We start from the raw sequence: 14,493 nt of genomic DNA, 5'->3' as shown, positions 1-14,493 counted from the left end.
AAGATGCTAGTGTGATGGGAGTAAAGCCCCAGAACAGTGCTCTGGTACCCCCCCCGAGCTTCATACCCACCCGATGGTTATCTGGGGCAAAACAGGGCAGTTTCAGGGGGAGCCTGGAGGTGGTTTACCCTGAGAATGTGACCCATAAGCATCGGTGGGGCCAGGCTTGCTGTGGCCTGTGGGCAGGGAGCTTCCCCCTGGGCTTGGCCCAATGTACACTTAGTAGTGGGCTCGGGAGGGGTTCTGTTTTGCTGCAGGTCCTCCATTGTTTTCCTGGAAGAGATACGGGGTGTGTGTGTTTGTGCCTGCTGGATGGGAGTGGCTGAGCCCTGCGCCTCTGCTGAAGTCAGGCCCGTGTGCTCGGGCCTCACCTCTGCTCAGCTCCCGCAGCCCCTGCTGCCGCCACATAGCTCAGGTTTGCCACCTGCGGTTGCCCAGAGGCACGGCGGTGGTTTTGGGCAAAAGAGGGCACTTGGACTGTGTGGTTCTCGCTTTTAGTGGGGCTGCAGGGTACGTATCTGATGGTGCCACCTACAGGGCCATCCTTGCTGGCTTCTGTACCTGTAAAGACGATGCAAGGCAAGACCAGAGCCAAAGGCTTGTGGGCTGCAGCCTCCACCTACCTTTGTCTTAGCAGGAGCGTCTGCCGCTGGGGTGTGGGCAGGGATAGCAATGGGTGTCTGTGGCCATGATGCAAGTTGGACTCAGTCTTTCCTTGCAGTGATTGTGTAAGGCCAGAGGGATTATCCTGCTGTCCCAGTGAGATCCGAGCTGGAGGGAAGCTTGTTCAGGGTCCCTGTGCTGGTCACACACTCTTGTGCTGCAGCAGCCGTCTCGGGGCCAGTGGAGGACTCTGGCTGTTAGGGGTCAATTGTTCTCCAAATTGGTAAGTTGAAGTCCTAACCTCCAGGAGCTCAGACTGTGTCCTCCTTTGGAAATGGGATCATGAGAGAGGTAGCTAGTTGAGGTGAGCACGGTGAGGATGGGTCCTAATCCTGCAGGAATCGTGTCCGTACACCAAGGGGGAATTTGGACCTGGGGGACTCACACGTGGCGGGAGGCTGGCAGGGAGAGATGCAGCGGGGAGACAGCCATCTCTCTGTGAGCCATGGAAGTAGCCTGGACAGCTCTGCCCTTGGAGGGAGCAACCCTCTGACACCTCCAGAACCTTGGAGAGAGAACCACACAGTTTGTGGTTGGTTGTTTCAGCAGCTCTAGGAAATGAATGCAGTGGCTAGAAACTGTTGTTTTGGGTTAGAAACAACATACTTTGGCAGCTGATTTGCACAATTTTGCACCTTGGGGACCTCAAGAAAGTTACTTGGCCTCCTCGTGCTGCTGTTTCATTCTGTGAGTGGAGAGAGCAGTACTGTCACTGGAATGTTGTGACAGGGACACGATCAGGAAGGTACAGTGCTTGAAGGAGGCTGCCCGAGATGGAGCACATAGGAGAAGGCAGGCTGCCTGCACCCTGTGGGGGTGGCGCTGAGTCTCTGGCCCCCTTTCTCATCCCTTAGCTGCCCCTGTTTCTCCAGAAGCAGCACCCTGTGCTTGGGCTGTGCCCTGCATTGATGGCCTGTCACTGCTTCCCCAGGGCACTCTCCGCCCCTTTCATCTTGGCCTTGTCTGTGTTCCCCATTCACCCTGGGGCTGGGCACCTCGACCTGGCCACCACCGTCCGGTTTCTCTCAAAGCCGGTCCTGATGACTCCTGCCTTGGCCACAGGGTTTCTGTGACTTCTTGAACCTTCATGAGCCACAGCGTGTTCTTTCTTCTCCCACGTCTGTCGCTGCGCCCAGGTGACCTCAAGCAGCTCTTCTGCTCTTAGCTTTATGGAGTGCTCTCGGGTGCCCCTGCTGGCTGGGACAACTGGGCTCCTTCTCGTCCTGCTTGAATGTCTGGCTAGAAGAACACGCTGGGGATGCTTTGTATCTGCAGATCACTGATGGAAAGAAAGACTTTGGTTTCTTGGCCAAGAAGGGACCTGTACCTTGTACATGGGCAGTGAATATGCCTGGGACTCATGTCCAGAAGCTTGGTGCTTGTGTTGGTGCTGGGTGTCTTCCTTGTAGGGTTTAGCAATGAAGGGGACACAGGCAGAGCGGGAGGAGTATGATGAGACCCACTGAGATCAGCAGGCCTAGACCATGAAGATCCCTAGGGCCACAGAAATGGGGTCTGTAGGCCATGGAAATCTTGGAAAACCACTGTCCAGGTAACATGCACATTGTACAGAGTACCTGCGTAGCTGCTAATGCTATGTGGATTTAACCATCCCAGTCTTTGACTCCAGCCAGGATCCATGTGTGCCTGGGAGCTTAACCTTGCCACTCGCTGTGGCCAATGGGACAGGAGTAAACTTGATGGCATCAGAAGCTTGGCAAACATTAGTCCGTTCCAGTGTTTCCCAGAGTCCTGCCTCTGGCCTGCTGGAGGCCGGGAGGCCATGTGGAGCAAGGCCACTGTAGACCACACAGCTGCAGGCTGACCACAGAAGCATGAACAAGCCCCAGGTCAGCTGAGCCTGAAGAGTAAGAACTGGTTAGTCTAAGCCACCAAAGTGGAGGGTGGTTTGTTAGCAGTGGCAGCAGCTAACTGCCTGCTACTCTTTGCTTTGGCTAGCGTCTTGGGCCATGCTGAATGCTGAGATCTGATCTTAATCTTCTCTTGGCCAATGCTATTGGCGACACAGCTTTCATTGTAAAAGAAAACTGCACTAGCAGTTGGAGACTTGGGAGCAAAATGCCAGAGATAACCTGTAATCATACGCAAACTGTAGTGAGGCCGGTGTTGTGATGCAACAGGTTAAGCCACCACTTGGGAGGCTACCATCCCATAGCAGAGTACTGGTTTTGAGGTCCAATTGGTCCACTTTCATTTCAGCTCCCAGCTAATGCACCTGGGAAAGCAGCAGATGATAGCAAGTACATGGGCCCCTGCCAACCATGTAGGAGACCAGGAGTGGAGTTATGGTCTCTGGGCTTCTGCCTGGTCCAGACTCTCCTGCTGTGGCCACTTGGGGAAAGAACCCATAGATGAAAGCTTGCTCTCTTTCCCTTACTCCTCTACCCCCTGCAACATCTTTTGCTCTGCCCTTCAAATAAACAAAACAAACCTTAAAACTGTATACTTGCACAGTTTGTCGAAAAGTATGTTAGGGCTGACTTTTACATAAAGGGGCAGTTTTGTGTTTAATTTGCTTGGAGGCCTTCAACATGCAGCAGCAAACAGACTGCTAATTCTCTATACATCTCTGGGCATTGTTTTGGTGCTGTGGCATACACAGGCTGGCTGTCTCAGTGCCAGAGATTCAGTTCTTGGCTAATGATTCCTAAATGTGTGGTTGAAGTCTTTGGGCCTGAGAGCACTTTTAGAAATTCACGAAGTTACCCTTGACCCAAGAAGGAGCCTGCTCAGCTCAGAAAGGCCACCCACTTTAACCACGGGTGCACATAGGGAGGGGCCTCCCTCCGCAGCCCAAGATAGCTTTTGTTTGAAGGTAGGGTTCTCTCTATGAAAAGCCCTGATTCCAAATAGGACAGACTTCTAACATTTTAATATAGAATACTGCCTTCATTTATAGTTGCTTTACCTAAAAAAAAAAAAAAAAAAAAAAAAAAAAGTTGTGACCCGTACTCTTCCAGGGCTGTGTTCACTGGCTGAACTGTATTCTAAAACTGAATTTACTGCATTAAAACAAAGTTCAATTTGTTAGCTACCAAACAGTCTCCTTTTCCTGAAAGCAAGTAATTTGAACAAGCACCAAATTAAAAATATACTTGAGTCTCTCTTGCGGGAGATTAGTGTTTTCCATTTCAAAGTGAGCTGGTACTCGCGTGCTGTCTCCCGTGGCCCACACGGACTGGAATCGGGGGGCGAATCCTCCAAGGAGGGGGAGAAGGAGCAGAGCAATGGGGAGCTGAGCCTGTTGACAGTCCCAGGGGAAGTGGAGAGCAAGACCATGTGGAGGAGGAATTCTGCGGTTAGGCATCTCGGGTCGACTCAGGTAAGTCCCACAGTGTGTGGAGTGAACGCGTGCTCGTGTGGCTGTGGAGGTGTGAGCTGTGCACATGTAGTGCTGAGTAGCTTCATGATAGCCGCCATTGCTACTAACCCGTTACAGAGGATTTTACTGAATTAAACATTCGCATACGAATCCAGATCTGATGCCTCCCTGAAGAGGTGTTAACATGTGGCTACCACAGGGCTCTTACGTGGGAAAAAAAAGCCACCTTCTACTCCGTGTTGGAAGGGCACAAAAATCCAGGTGTTATCTTCGGACCTTCAAATGAACTGTTACCAAAACAACAGGTGATTAAAGTAAAGGATTTATTGTAATCTGCTTACAGTCCTTTGCAAAGACAGACATATGTTTTTGCATAAAGATATAAATTGCTTCATTTTAAACTAATTTAGTGTTTTTTTAATTATATGAAGAAGTTTTGGTGAATTATGAATTGTACCAAACCAAGATTTTTTTTAAGAGCAATATGGTACAAAAATAAGAGCAGACAGACAGTTTGGACTTGGGACAGGCATTCAACAGTGAATTTAGAATATGGCTTTGCTGTTTAATCAAGCAAAGTTACCTGGAGACACACAAAGAGCCAGTAACTTTGTTAGTACGAAGCTGATGCAGACGTCTCCCTCCCAAACCTGCTTCCGCTTAGACCCCAGTTTCCTAAGAAGAAAGTCTGAAGGAGAAGCCACTTTCCCGAGCCCCCGCCCTGCCAGGAACCCCTGCCCCCGTCTGCACGTGGTATAGAGAACGCCTTCTGAGCAAGGCTTTCCTATTGCTGTGCGTGGTGAGTGGACCGTGTTTGAAGATCTGCCTAGAAATTAAATTCCTGAAATCACAAATGATGTAAGAAAAACTCCTCCCTCGCAGGGCAGCTTTCACAGGTTTCCCCTTGCCTAAGGCAGGTGTCTTTTGAAAGACAAGGTAATGTTGCCTGCACGGTGAACCCTGGAGAAAAGGGTGGATCCCCCATCGCTGCTTTCTCCTGGCCTTGACCTTCTGCAGCTCCAGCTGCTAGGTTTTGGAAAAGAATGTGAGTATCACCGAGAACCTGATGATTACCATCACAGTTCAGAGATTAATTTGGCCTCTATTCAAAGTAGTTTCTTTAGTGCAATCATATTGTTAGTTTCCCCCGAAGATATATATATGTTTGTGATTTGGTGCAAGAGAAAAGCCATACATTGCATCAGTGCCAAACAGATTAATGAATTAAAAATTTTAGTGCCATTGTCTTGTTTATATGATCTGTAGTTTTTTTTTCTCCAAAACTGTTTTTAATGTATAAAATTTATTTTTAAAACCTACCTTTTAAAAATCTAAAAACCCTCTAATTATCTTCCTGTCTCCTCGCCATTCTGACTGCACCTTGCCCCCACAGGCCATCCAGTGTGTCCTGTTGTGATCTGTGTATTCCTGTGAGCGGGTCTGGGAGTGCAGAATCCCTTCCCCAGATCACAAGTGAGGATCTGACCTTTGACAGACAGAGTGCATGGAATTTTTTTTTTCCCCAAAGGAGAAAATCAGACTTGACTTTCTAAAATGGGAGGAAATTTTTCTGAGTGTCCAGTCTCGCTCTGCCAGAGCTGACCGCTCCTGGAGGAAACGGGGAGAGAGAGAGGCAGCTCTCGTGCGGCTGCAGCACTGCCAGAACCCTCCCCGCCGCGGGCGCCTGCCGCTGGGGACACCTGCCCGGCGCCGCGGACGCCGCAGTGTTGTTCCCCGACCGATCGATGGAAGTAGGATGAAGCAGAAGCCAGAAAGATCGGACACCCCCCAGCGGGAGACCAAGGACCAAACAGAAAGGACAGAAAAGGCAGAAAGGCTGAAGGACGACCGAAGAGGTTTCAGTGTGGTTATTTACAACAGAGACTGTAAAATGGTAAATTAGATATGAAGCTAAAAAAAGGCACAGCTTTCCCTTTCTTAAATACACTGTAAACGGTTCATTAGGCATGCAGAACATTTCACTTTACAAAAAAAAATTTACCTTGTTTGTTTAGACAAAGATAGTACTTAAATAGTCTCCAGCAAAATAGAATTCTTTCAAAAATACTTTCCCATTCATCCTATTAACCATTAAAGATTTTTTTTTGTATGTGTCTCATTTACAAAAATTCCTCATACGTTATTTCAGGTCCTTCACAATTTATACATACAGTAATGTACAGCACAGCAAAAGACTGCAAAAAATTATCTGTAAAGCCAACACAATAGATACTAGAAATGGAAACCAAGGCATTTGTTTTAACATCTTATCCATCCTAATTAAATAATAAATGGACGCTAACGAGTGTGTATGCCGGTGGTGCAGTGGACCGGACCCACAGGGGGCGCTAGTCTACGCCACAGGCTTTGTTTTCACACGACAGGAAATCTGTATATATTTTTTCTTTTTTGTGTGTTTTTTAAATAACAAAAGAATATTAATGCCCCATATTGACTATACGTTTCTGTGCAAACCCAAGGGTGAACTTCAAAAAGTCTGTTAGTCCTTGAACCCTTTTAAAACAAGCAAAACGATACCAGGAACTACATGGCATAGTTAAAACTTCCATCTGTTAAAATATCAAAATCAGAGAGTTATTGACTAGATATGGCTTTTCATCCAGAGGAACAGGAACTGGTTTCCAAGCGCTGGGGATTGGAGAGGGAAGAATCCTTTTTAGACTTCTCGGGTCTTGCCAAGTCCACGTCACACGGCTGTCCTGGCTCCAAACCCTCGACATGGTTTTAAACTTGAGACACTGCTGAGCGAGTGTGAATCGACCGTCACAGGTGAGAAACATGGTTTCTTGGGTCCTTCGTGGGTGTGGACTCACACGGGGAAACTTAAGGCAAAGTTCTTGTAAGACGCCCTGGTCACTTCCTGTGGAAGTACAGGGCCTTGGCGTTCCCCGACTCCACCTTTGGCAGCTGGTCGCTGATGATCTCCACCAGCATGGCAGGGAACTCCACTTTCAGGGCCTGCGACTCTCGGAAGGTGTAGAAGCAAAATTCCAGCAGGTCGCTCACCAGCTGCAAGAGACACGGAGAGAGGGGGCGTGACATGGAGACCTCAGCCCCAAGAGCAACACTCAGCTTCCCACCAGGAAACAGCATCTCAGGCAACGCCAGCTGAGTTATCCATCTGTCTCAGGGAGGGGAGAAGGGTGCTCGTGTCATGGGCCGTGCGCTCTGGAACTGTCGAGTGTCAGGTACGTCAGAGGCAGCAGGGACAGTAACAGTTCACAGTGCCTGGGTCGCTGAATGGGTTCTGTGTGATTCTGTCCCTAATGGGGTGAACTGGCTGAGGCAGGCCCATATGTGCATCTTGGTCCTCATGTGTATGGGCCAGGGGCCTTTCTGAGCTGTAAGGTAGGTAAGAGGTGGGACTGGCTCAGGCACCATGCACAGCCTATGCCCAGGAGGTGAGGAGCAGGGCAGAGTCCCTCCCTGGCAGGTGCTACAACTGCACAGCCCAGACTCCCCACCTGCAGCCCCCACCTTCAGCTTCCTGCCCTGAGCTGGGGTTGCAGCTGAGGCTGTACAGCCACTTCCTCTTTGGGGCTGACTTTAAGAGTGAAAGCATCAGGACAAGTTGTGGGTTGTACCTCTAGCCCGTTTCCCCCACTCTGCCCATTCTCAATTCTGTAAGTTAAAAATAATCTTAAGTGCAGTCAGCAGTACTGGGTGCTCTTTCATTTCTAGGAAAATAATCTCATGGTCAAAGCAACACACTCCAGTTTTCCTTGAATTAATTCCTTATCCCACTATGGGAAAAACAACTGCCAATCATTTTTAACATTGCGTGCCATCAAATACCTCTAATTTAAAGTGATTCTGGGAAAATTGCACCTGTAACTTCCTCATGAGGTTTTCAATGTTTTTACTCAATGTGCAGGCCTTCTATGCAAACCAAGAGCCACAGAACTCTGCAGAGAGATGCCTCAATGCTCCTGTGTGTGCTGGCATTACAGCTCAGAGTGTGTACCTCCCTGAGCAGAGACTCGGCACCTGTTCTGCACCACAGGATGCCGGGGACAGTCTGGGGCCCGTCCCCACATCCATTCGCACAGCCTGGCCTTGTGAACGCTGTGCCTCAGTGTCCTCAGTGCTGTGACAGAGGGTGGAACAGGTGACTCAGGTGGAGCACCTTGGGCCCCAGCCTGCATGCAGCAGGTGCTGACAGCGTGTCAGTGACACTGAGTGGTCCTGCTAGCACAAAGCCTCTTTTGGACTCCCCCAACTAGGAATCAGCATCTTCCTCTGGGGCACCATGATGGAAGTGGGTCTCGGGTGCCCCTTCTAGAAAGTGAAGGCTGGGACCTTGTTTTTCCAGAAGCAGTGATTCTGCTGCCCCATTTCTACTGTATTTTTCTTTTGGGGCAGGCTGGTGGCTGTCAAAGCTAAAGCTATTCTGAGTGTGCTTCTCTAGATGTGGTGCAAACAACAACAGGTCAGCAGTGTTGGGCATGATGTCCTTCGGTCAGCCAGCAGAGCCCTGGGCACCTGCTGCGGTGCTGGGACCAAGTTCACCTTGATCTCCACAGAGCTGACACTTCTTCCCTTTGCAGTGTCCCAGCCTGAGGATAGACATCCAAGTTTCTAGCCAATATCAACCTCCCCTAGGAGGACCTTGCCTGGAGGTCACACCTTTGGCATCTCTGGGGTACGGCCTTATTCTTGTCTGGAGGTAAAGACTCCAGGGTCCTTCATCATCCATCCAAGCTGCCAAGCACCTGTTGTGTGCCTGGCTCTCAGGATGTCTGTGTTCTCTTTTACTGAGTCAGCGCTGCCAGGGCTAGGAAGATGGCCTTGATGTGGGAGCTGTTGGGGTAAGCCCTGGGGCCATAGGGGAACAGCAAAGAAGAGATAAGGAGGGTGGCTTGCGGTGGAAGTGCCCCTGTCCTCGGTGATTCAGAGAAAACATGCCAGGAGGGAGAGGCCAGGGCCTCGATGCTTGCCTTGCAGGTTGGCTGGGGACAGGTGTCCCACACAGTAGTCACTCATTATGCATATTAACCTGGGACATCATTTCCCGCCCACCTCTGTTCCATGTTCCACAGAGAAAACAGCTCATTCCCATGCATGAGCTGATACCCGTGGCCTCTGTTCACACCTTGATCTACTGCAATAAGATAGAGGATGCCCACAGGACCTCAGCAGTCACCAGGATGACCTGGAAGCATGCCCAATTTACTCTGGGACAAGGCTAACAACCTCTCAGGGCCTCCAGTCCTGAGCCATGACTGCAGCTAGTGAGGATGGAAGACAGGTGCTCCCTGTGGCTGGGAGCCAGTCTGCTCTGAGCTGCAGGTTCTATCCCCAAGAGTGATAACCCTCAGGAGACTCCTCCCTGACTACCCAGTGTATTGGGGGAGAGGGGCCTCAAGGACAGGACCCATGGATGTCTGGTGCTTAGCAAATATTTAAAGTGAGTGGGCTCAGTGGTACAGGGCCCCAGCACCACTGGAAAAAATAGGTACACAGAGCTCTAGCCAGAGCAATTAAGAAAGATTTAAAAGGTATCCAAATTGGGAAGGAAGAAGCCAATTTGTCACTGTTAGCTGGTGACATGACCTTGTATATAGACAACCCCAATATTCCATTTAAAAACTACTAGAACTAAAAAATTTAGCAAAGGTGCAGGCTACAAAAAAAGAAACCTATAAAAAGGAAATGAAGAGGACACAAAAAATTAGACATCCTATGTTCATGGATTTTAAGAATCAATATTGTTCAAATGTCCACAATATCCAAAGTGATAACAGATTCAGTGTAATCCCTATGAAAATTCCAATGATATTTTTATGGTACTAAAACCCAAATAGCCAAAACAGTCTTGAACAAAAAGAATAAAGCAGAAAACATTATACTTCAGAAGATACTTTGAAGCTACACTAATTAAAAGTGGCTTGCTAAGGGGGTAAAAATAGGCACACAGCTCAGTGGAACAGGAGGGCCTACAAGTAAACTTGTGCATCAACATCCAACTGAATTTCCATAAAGGTGCTAAGAAAACATAGAAGAAATGCTTTAGGACATTGGAATGGGCAAGGATTTCATGGATAAGAAACCAAAAGTACAGGGGACAAATGGGATTTCATCAAGCTAAAGAGCTTCTGCACAGCAAAGGAAACACTCAACAAAGCAAAGAGACTACCTAAGAATGGGAGAAAAATATGCAAACTATATGTCTGATTAGAGGTTAATAACCAAAATATATAAGGAACTCAATAGCAAAAACAAAAATAATCTGATTATCTAAGTGGGCATTTTCCAAAGGAGGGCATACAAATGGATGATAGATACATGAAAAGTACTCAATATCACTCATCACTAGGGAAATGCAAATCAAAACCACATCGAGATATCACCTCACTCCAATTAGAATGGCTATTATAAAAAAGACAAAAGATAAGTGCCATCAAGGATGTGGTGAGAATATAAATTAGTATAACCATTATGGCAATAATATGGCGGTCCCTCAAAAAAAAAAAGTACATATGATCCAGCAATCCCACTGCTGGGTACATGTCCAAAGGAAGTGAAATCCATCTATTGAAGAGACATCTGCACTCCTATGTTTATCACTATTCATAAAAGCCAAGAAATGGAACACCCTAATTGTCCATCAGCTAATGAATGGTTAAAGAAAATATGGTGCATCTACACAATGGAATACATTAAGCCATACAAGAGGATGAAGTCTTGTCATTATGTTAAGTGAAATGACCCAGGCACAGGATCACATGATCTCCCTCAAACATGGAATCTAAACAAGCTGATCGCAGAGACGGTGAGAGTAGAATAGATGTTGTCAGAGGCTGGGGAGGGTAGCAGGAAGGGAGGGGTGGGGAAGGTTGATTAACGGGCACTAGTTAGAAGTTCTGGTGTTCAGCTGCAAAGTGTTACATCATTGTAACAGTGATGTACTGTATATTTAAATTTTTTTTTCAAAAAATCAAGGAGGGAAAATTTTGAAGGTTTTCACCCAAAGAGATAAGTGTTTGAGTAGATAATTCACCCTAATTTGAATCTTGCACAATGTACACAAGTGTTGGGATATCACATGGCACCCTATAAACATGACTTCTATGTATCAATGTAAAGTAAAACAACAACAAAGAAAGAGTCCCAGGTACATGAAGTAGGGAGTTGTGGTTGGTGAGATCTTCAGGTGATAGGGACAGGACCACAGGAGTGGGATGAGATTCACATATGGAGCACCTGGGTCCACACAGATGCAGACCAGCCAGAATGCACACTGCTGTATTATGGCAAAGCATCACTCTGCACATTCACATGGGTGTCTCCTGGGTGCTAGCGTGGTGCAGTGCATGCTGAAGAATATAGCAGATCTCGTCCTTGCTGGAACCTACAGGAGCCAGGAACCCAGGATACAAACAGTACAAGGCATGTGGCCTCACTGGTTGCTGTTCCTAACCCCTGCCAATCCAGGATTGGGCACTGCCCCAGATCCAGAGAGTGGACAGAGGCAGGACAGGCTGAAATCTCACCTTGGAGGTGACGGGGGAGTGAAGGAGCCAGACTGCAGCACTAGAGGGGCACAGGTGGTTGGGACTCATACCACTCTTCCCACTTCAAAGCTTGCAACCATCAAGGAAGAGATCAGTTCCTTAGGATGTAGCACGGTTTGGTTTGGGGGGAAAGCCAGACTCTGCCAAGGGCTACCTTTAAAAGCAAATCAGAGATGGAGTTCCTAGCTCCTGTCTTTGGCCTGGTCCAGCCCTAGCTGTTGAAGGCATTTGGAGAGTGAACCAGGGAACAGAAAATTTCTGTCTTTCTGCCTTTCACAAAATAATTTTTTAATAAAAGAATGGCAGCGGTTCCAAGATAGTGGAATAGTGACAGGGCAGTCTGATGTAGGCTAAGTGAAATTAATAGAGCAAAAGTGGAGAAAGTCCACACTCAGGGGAAACTGCAGTGGGAGGTCCTGGGAAAGCAGTAGAAATGGCCCAGACCTGTGTGGAAGGAGCAGACATGCAGCAACAAGCAAGGAAATGACAAAGGACCTAGCAGCTTGGATCAGGAAGGAGCACCCACCTCGGCACACCAGGTGAGGGCAGACTGCACGGCCCTCATCACTGCTGATTCAGCCAGAGAGAAAGCCTAGTGGACTGCAACATTGTCGAGTCTGGCCCCGATCCCTTAGGATAGTGGGGTGACTGTTCACCCAAAGCAGGGAGGGGGATATGTGACATCTCTCTCCCTTCTCCCCACCCCCCCCCCCCCACAACAACAACCTACCTCAGGGCTGGTGCCATTGTTAGACATAAGCAGGTAGCAGCTGCCGGGGATGCTCTCCACCTGGCGAGCTGCACCCACCCAGCAATGGGTGGGAAGGAGGAGCCATCCTCATGGAAGGGAAGTGGGGTTCTGTACATGACCAGCAGAGCTGTGGCTTGCAAGTACTCTATGTGCCTGTGATACAGAGATTCTACCAATGAGAAATACCCGTGTTCCCCACTATCTGAGTGTGGCTGGGAGGATTGGGCTCATCCAGCAGCACAGAACACCTCAGCCTCCCCGTGGACGGGATGGGCTGGTGACACGGAGTGGCCCCATTTGTACTCTTTGAGTCCTGGGTGCTGAGACTGAGAACACTGTGGCAGCTGGGTTCCTGGGCAATCACTAGTGCTGCTGCACACTCTCTTAGCAGAGGGAACTGTGCTCAAAGGAAGGACTGCACAGATTATATGTGTGGGTCAGCTTGGATGAGAGGAGGTGAGGGGGTGGTTGTACCAGCAGAGGTGACCATTCCTCTCCATCCTGTTAACCAGAGGCGAGCTCCCTGGCCACACCCACCTCATGGTATTCGCTGAAAGTGCAGACATTCCACTAAGCAATAGAGACATAGCTCAGAGGTAAAAACCATCAGAGGAAAAAAAAATTCTACAGATGCCTAACAATACATACAGAAATTCAAGAAACGAGAATAAGGAAGACACATAATCCCCCCCCCCCCAAAGGAACACAACCTACATTTCCATATTAGAATGTGAATATGAAGATATCTGAATTCCATTCCTGGCATTTCTTCAAAAACTAATTGTAGGATCATTCAAAAGCCATCAGAAGCAAATCCACAAAGTAAAGAAAACCATACATGATATGAGTGAAAATTTTCCCAGGAAATTGAAATTTTAAATAGAAATCAAAATGAAATATTAGAAATGAATTAAGCAGATTAAATAAAAATATAGTGGAAAACCTTAACAACAGACTTGGTGAGGTAGAAGAAAGGATATCCTAGCTAGAAGACAAATCTCTGGAAATCAGTCAGACAAAAAAAAAAGAACACTAAAAAACAGTGTTGAAGTGACCCACATTTGGGTCTTAGGAGTTCCTGAAGCTGTGGAAAAAGAGAAGGTACAGAAAACTTCCATCATTTAGAGAAAGAAAGGAGTTCTTTGTGCCTCCTGTACTCGGCCATTCCTAACAGACATGCCCAGAAAAGATCTTCACCAGGACATGTTGTAGTCACTTTCCACAGTAAAGCATAAAGATTCTAAAATGTGCACAAGAAAAATGCCAGATTACTTTCAGAGGATCTTCAGTTACTCACAGCTGACTTCTCATCAGAAATCCTACAGGCTAAGAGAATGGTAAGATACAGTCCATGTCCCAAATTGTACATCTCTTCCCTCTCTTATTCCCACTCTTACGTTTAACAGGGATCACATTTCAGTTAAATTTCAACACTTAAGAATAACTGTGTATTAATTACAGAATTAAACCAGTCATATTAAGTAGAACAGACAAAAAAAAAAAAAAAGGGATAATGTATTAAGTTGTTCATTAACAGTCAGGGCTATGCTGATCAAGTACAATTTGGGACATGCTCAAGCTGACTTGCCCCAAATGGTAGAGTTAGAAACATACCAGGGGACTCCAATTTAATCCTATCAAGGTGGCATGTACCAATGCCATCTCACTAGTCCAAGTGATCAATTTCAGTTCACAATTGATCATAATGAAAGGACTAAGAGTCAAAGGGAGCACATAAACAAGTCTAGTACCTGCTAATACTAACCGATAGAATAAATAAAGGGGAGAGTGATCCAACATGGGAAGTGAGATACTCAGCAGACTCATAGAATGGCGGATGTCCTAAACAGCACTCTGGCCTCAGAATCAGCCCTAAAGGCATTCCAATCTGGCTGAAAAGCCCATGAGAGTATTTCAGGCATGGAAAGCCAAGACACTCTGGCAAAAAAAAAAAAAAAACAAAAAAAAAAAAAAAAAAAAAAAAAAACACCTAAATGAAAGATCTCTGTGAGTAAGATCCCAGTGGAAAGAACAGGTCTTCAAAGAAGGAGGTACCTTTCTCTGAAGGGAGGAGAGAACCTCCACTTTGACTATGACCTTGTCTAAACAAGATAAGAGTCGGAGAACTCAAGGGGCTTCCATAGCCTTGGAAACTCATGACTGGTGCATAGGGAGATTACTGATGCCATAAACAGGAGTGT

At 47.3% G+C, this 14,493-nt stretch overlaps 1 protein-coding gene across 7 annotated transcripts in view; it reads right to left on the bottom strand.

The window, feature by feature from the left end:
- Positions 1-4,312: 4,312 nt before the first annotated feature.
- The window catches only part of NR3C2 (nuclear receptor subfamily 3 group C member 2), a 375,527-nt gene continuing 365,346 nt past the window's right edge, over positions 4,313-14,493 (bottom strand). For all 7 annotated transcript variants that reach the window (XM_070047457.1, XM_070047456.1, XM_070047454.1 and 4 more), the window contains one exon: positions 4,313-7,036. In XM_070047457.1, coding sequence (XP_069903558.1) covers positions 6,881-7,036 — 156 coding nt within the window. In that variant the 3' untranslated portion in view covers positions 4,313-6,880. The remainder of the gene's footprint in view (positions 7,037-14,493) is intronic.

This window comes from Oryctolagus cuniculus, chromosome 8 (assembly GCF_964237555.1).
Source record: "Oryctolagus cuniculus chromosome 8, mOryCun1.1, whole genome shotgun sequence".
Classification (NCBI taxonomy): Eukaryota; Metazoa; Chordata; class Mammalia; order Lagomorpha; family Leporidae; genus Oryctolagus; species Oryctolagus cuniculus.
The sequence above is the reverse complement of the archived record's forward strand: the minus strand, read 5'-3'. Positions and strand labels throughout refer to the sequence as shown.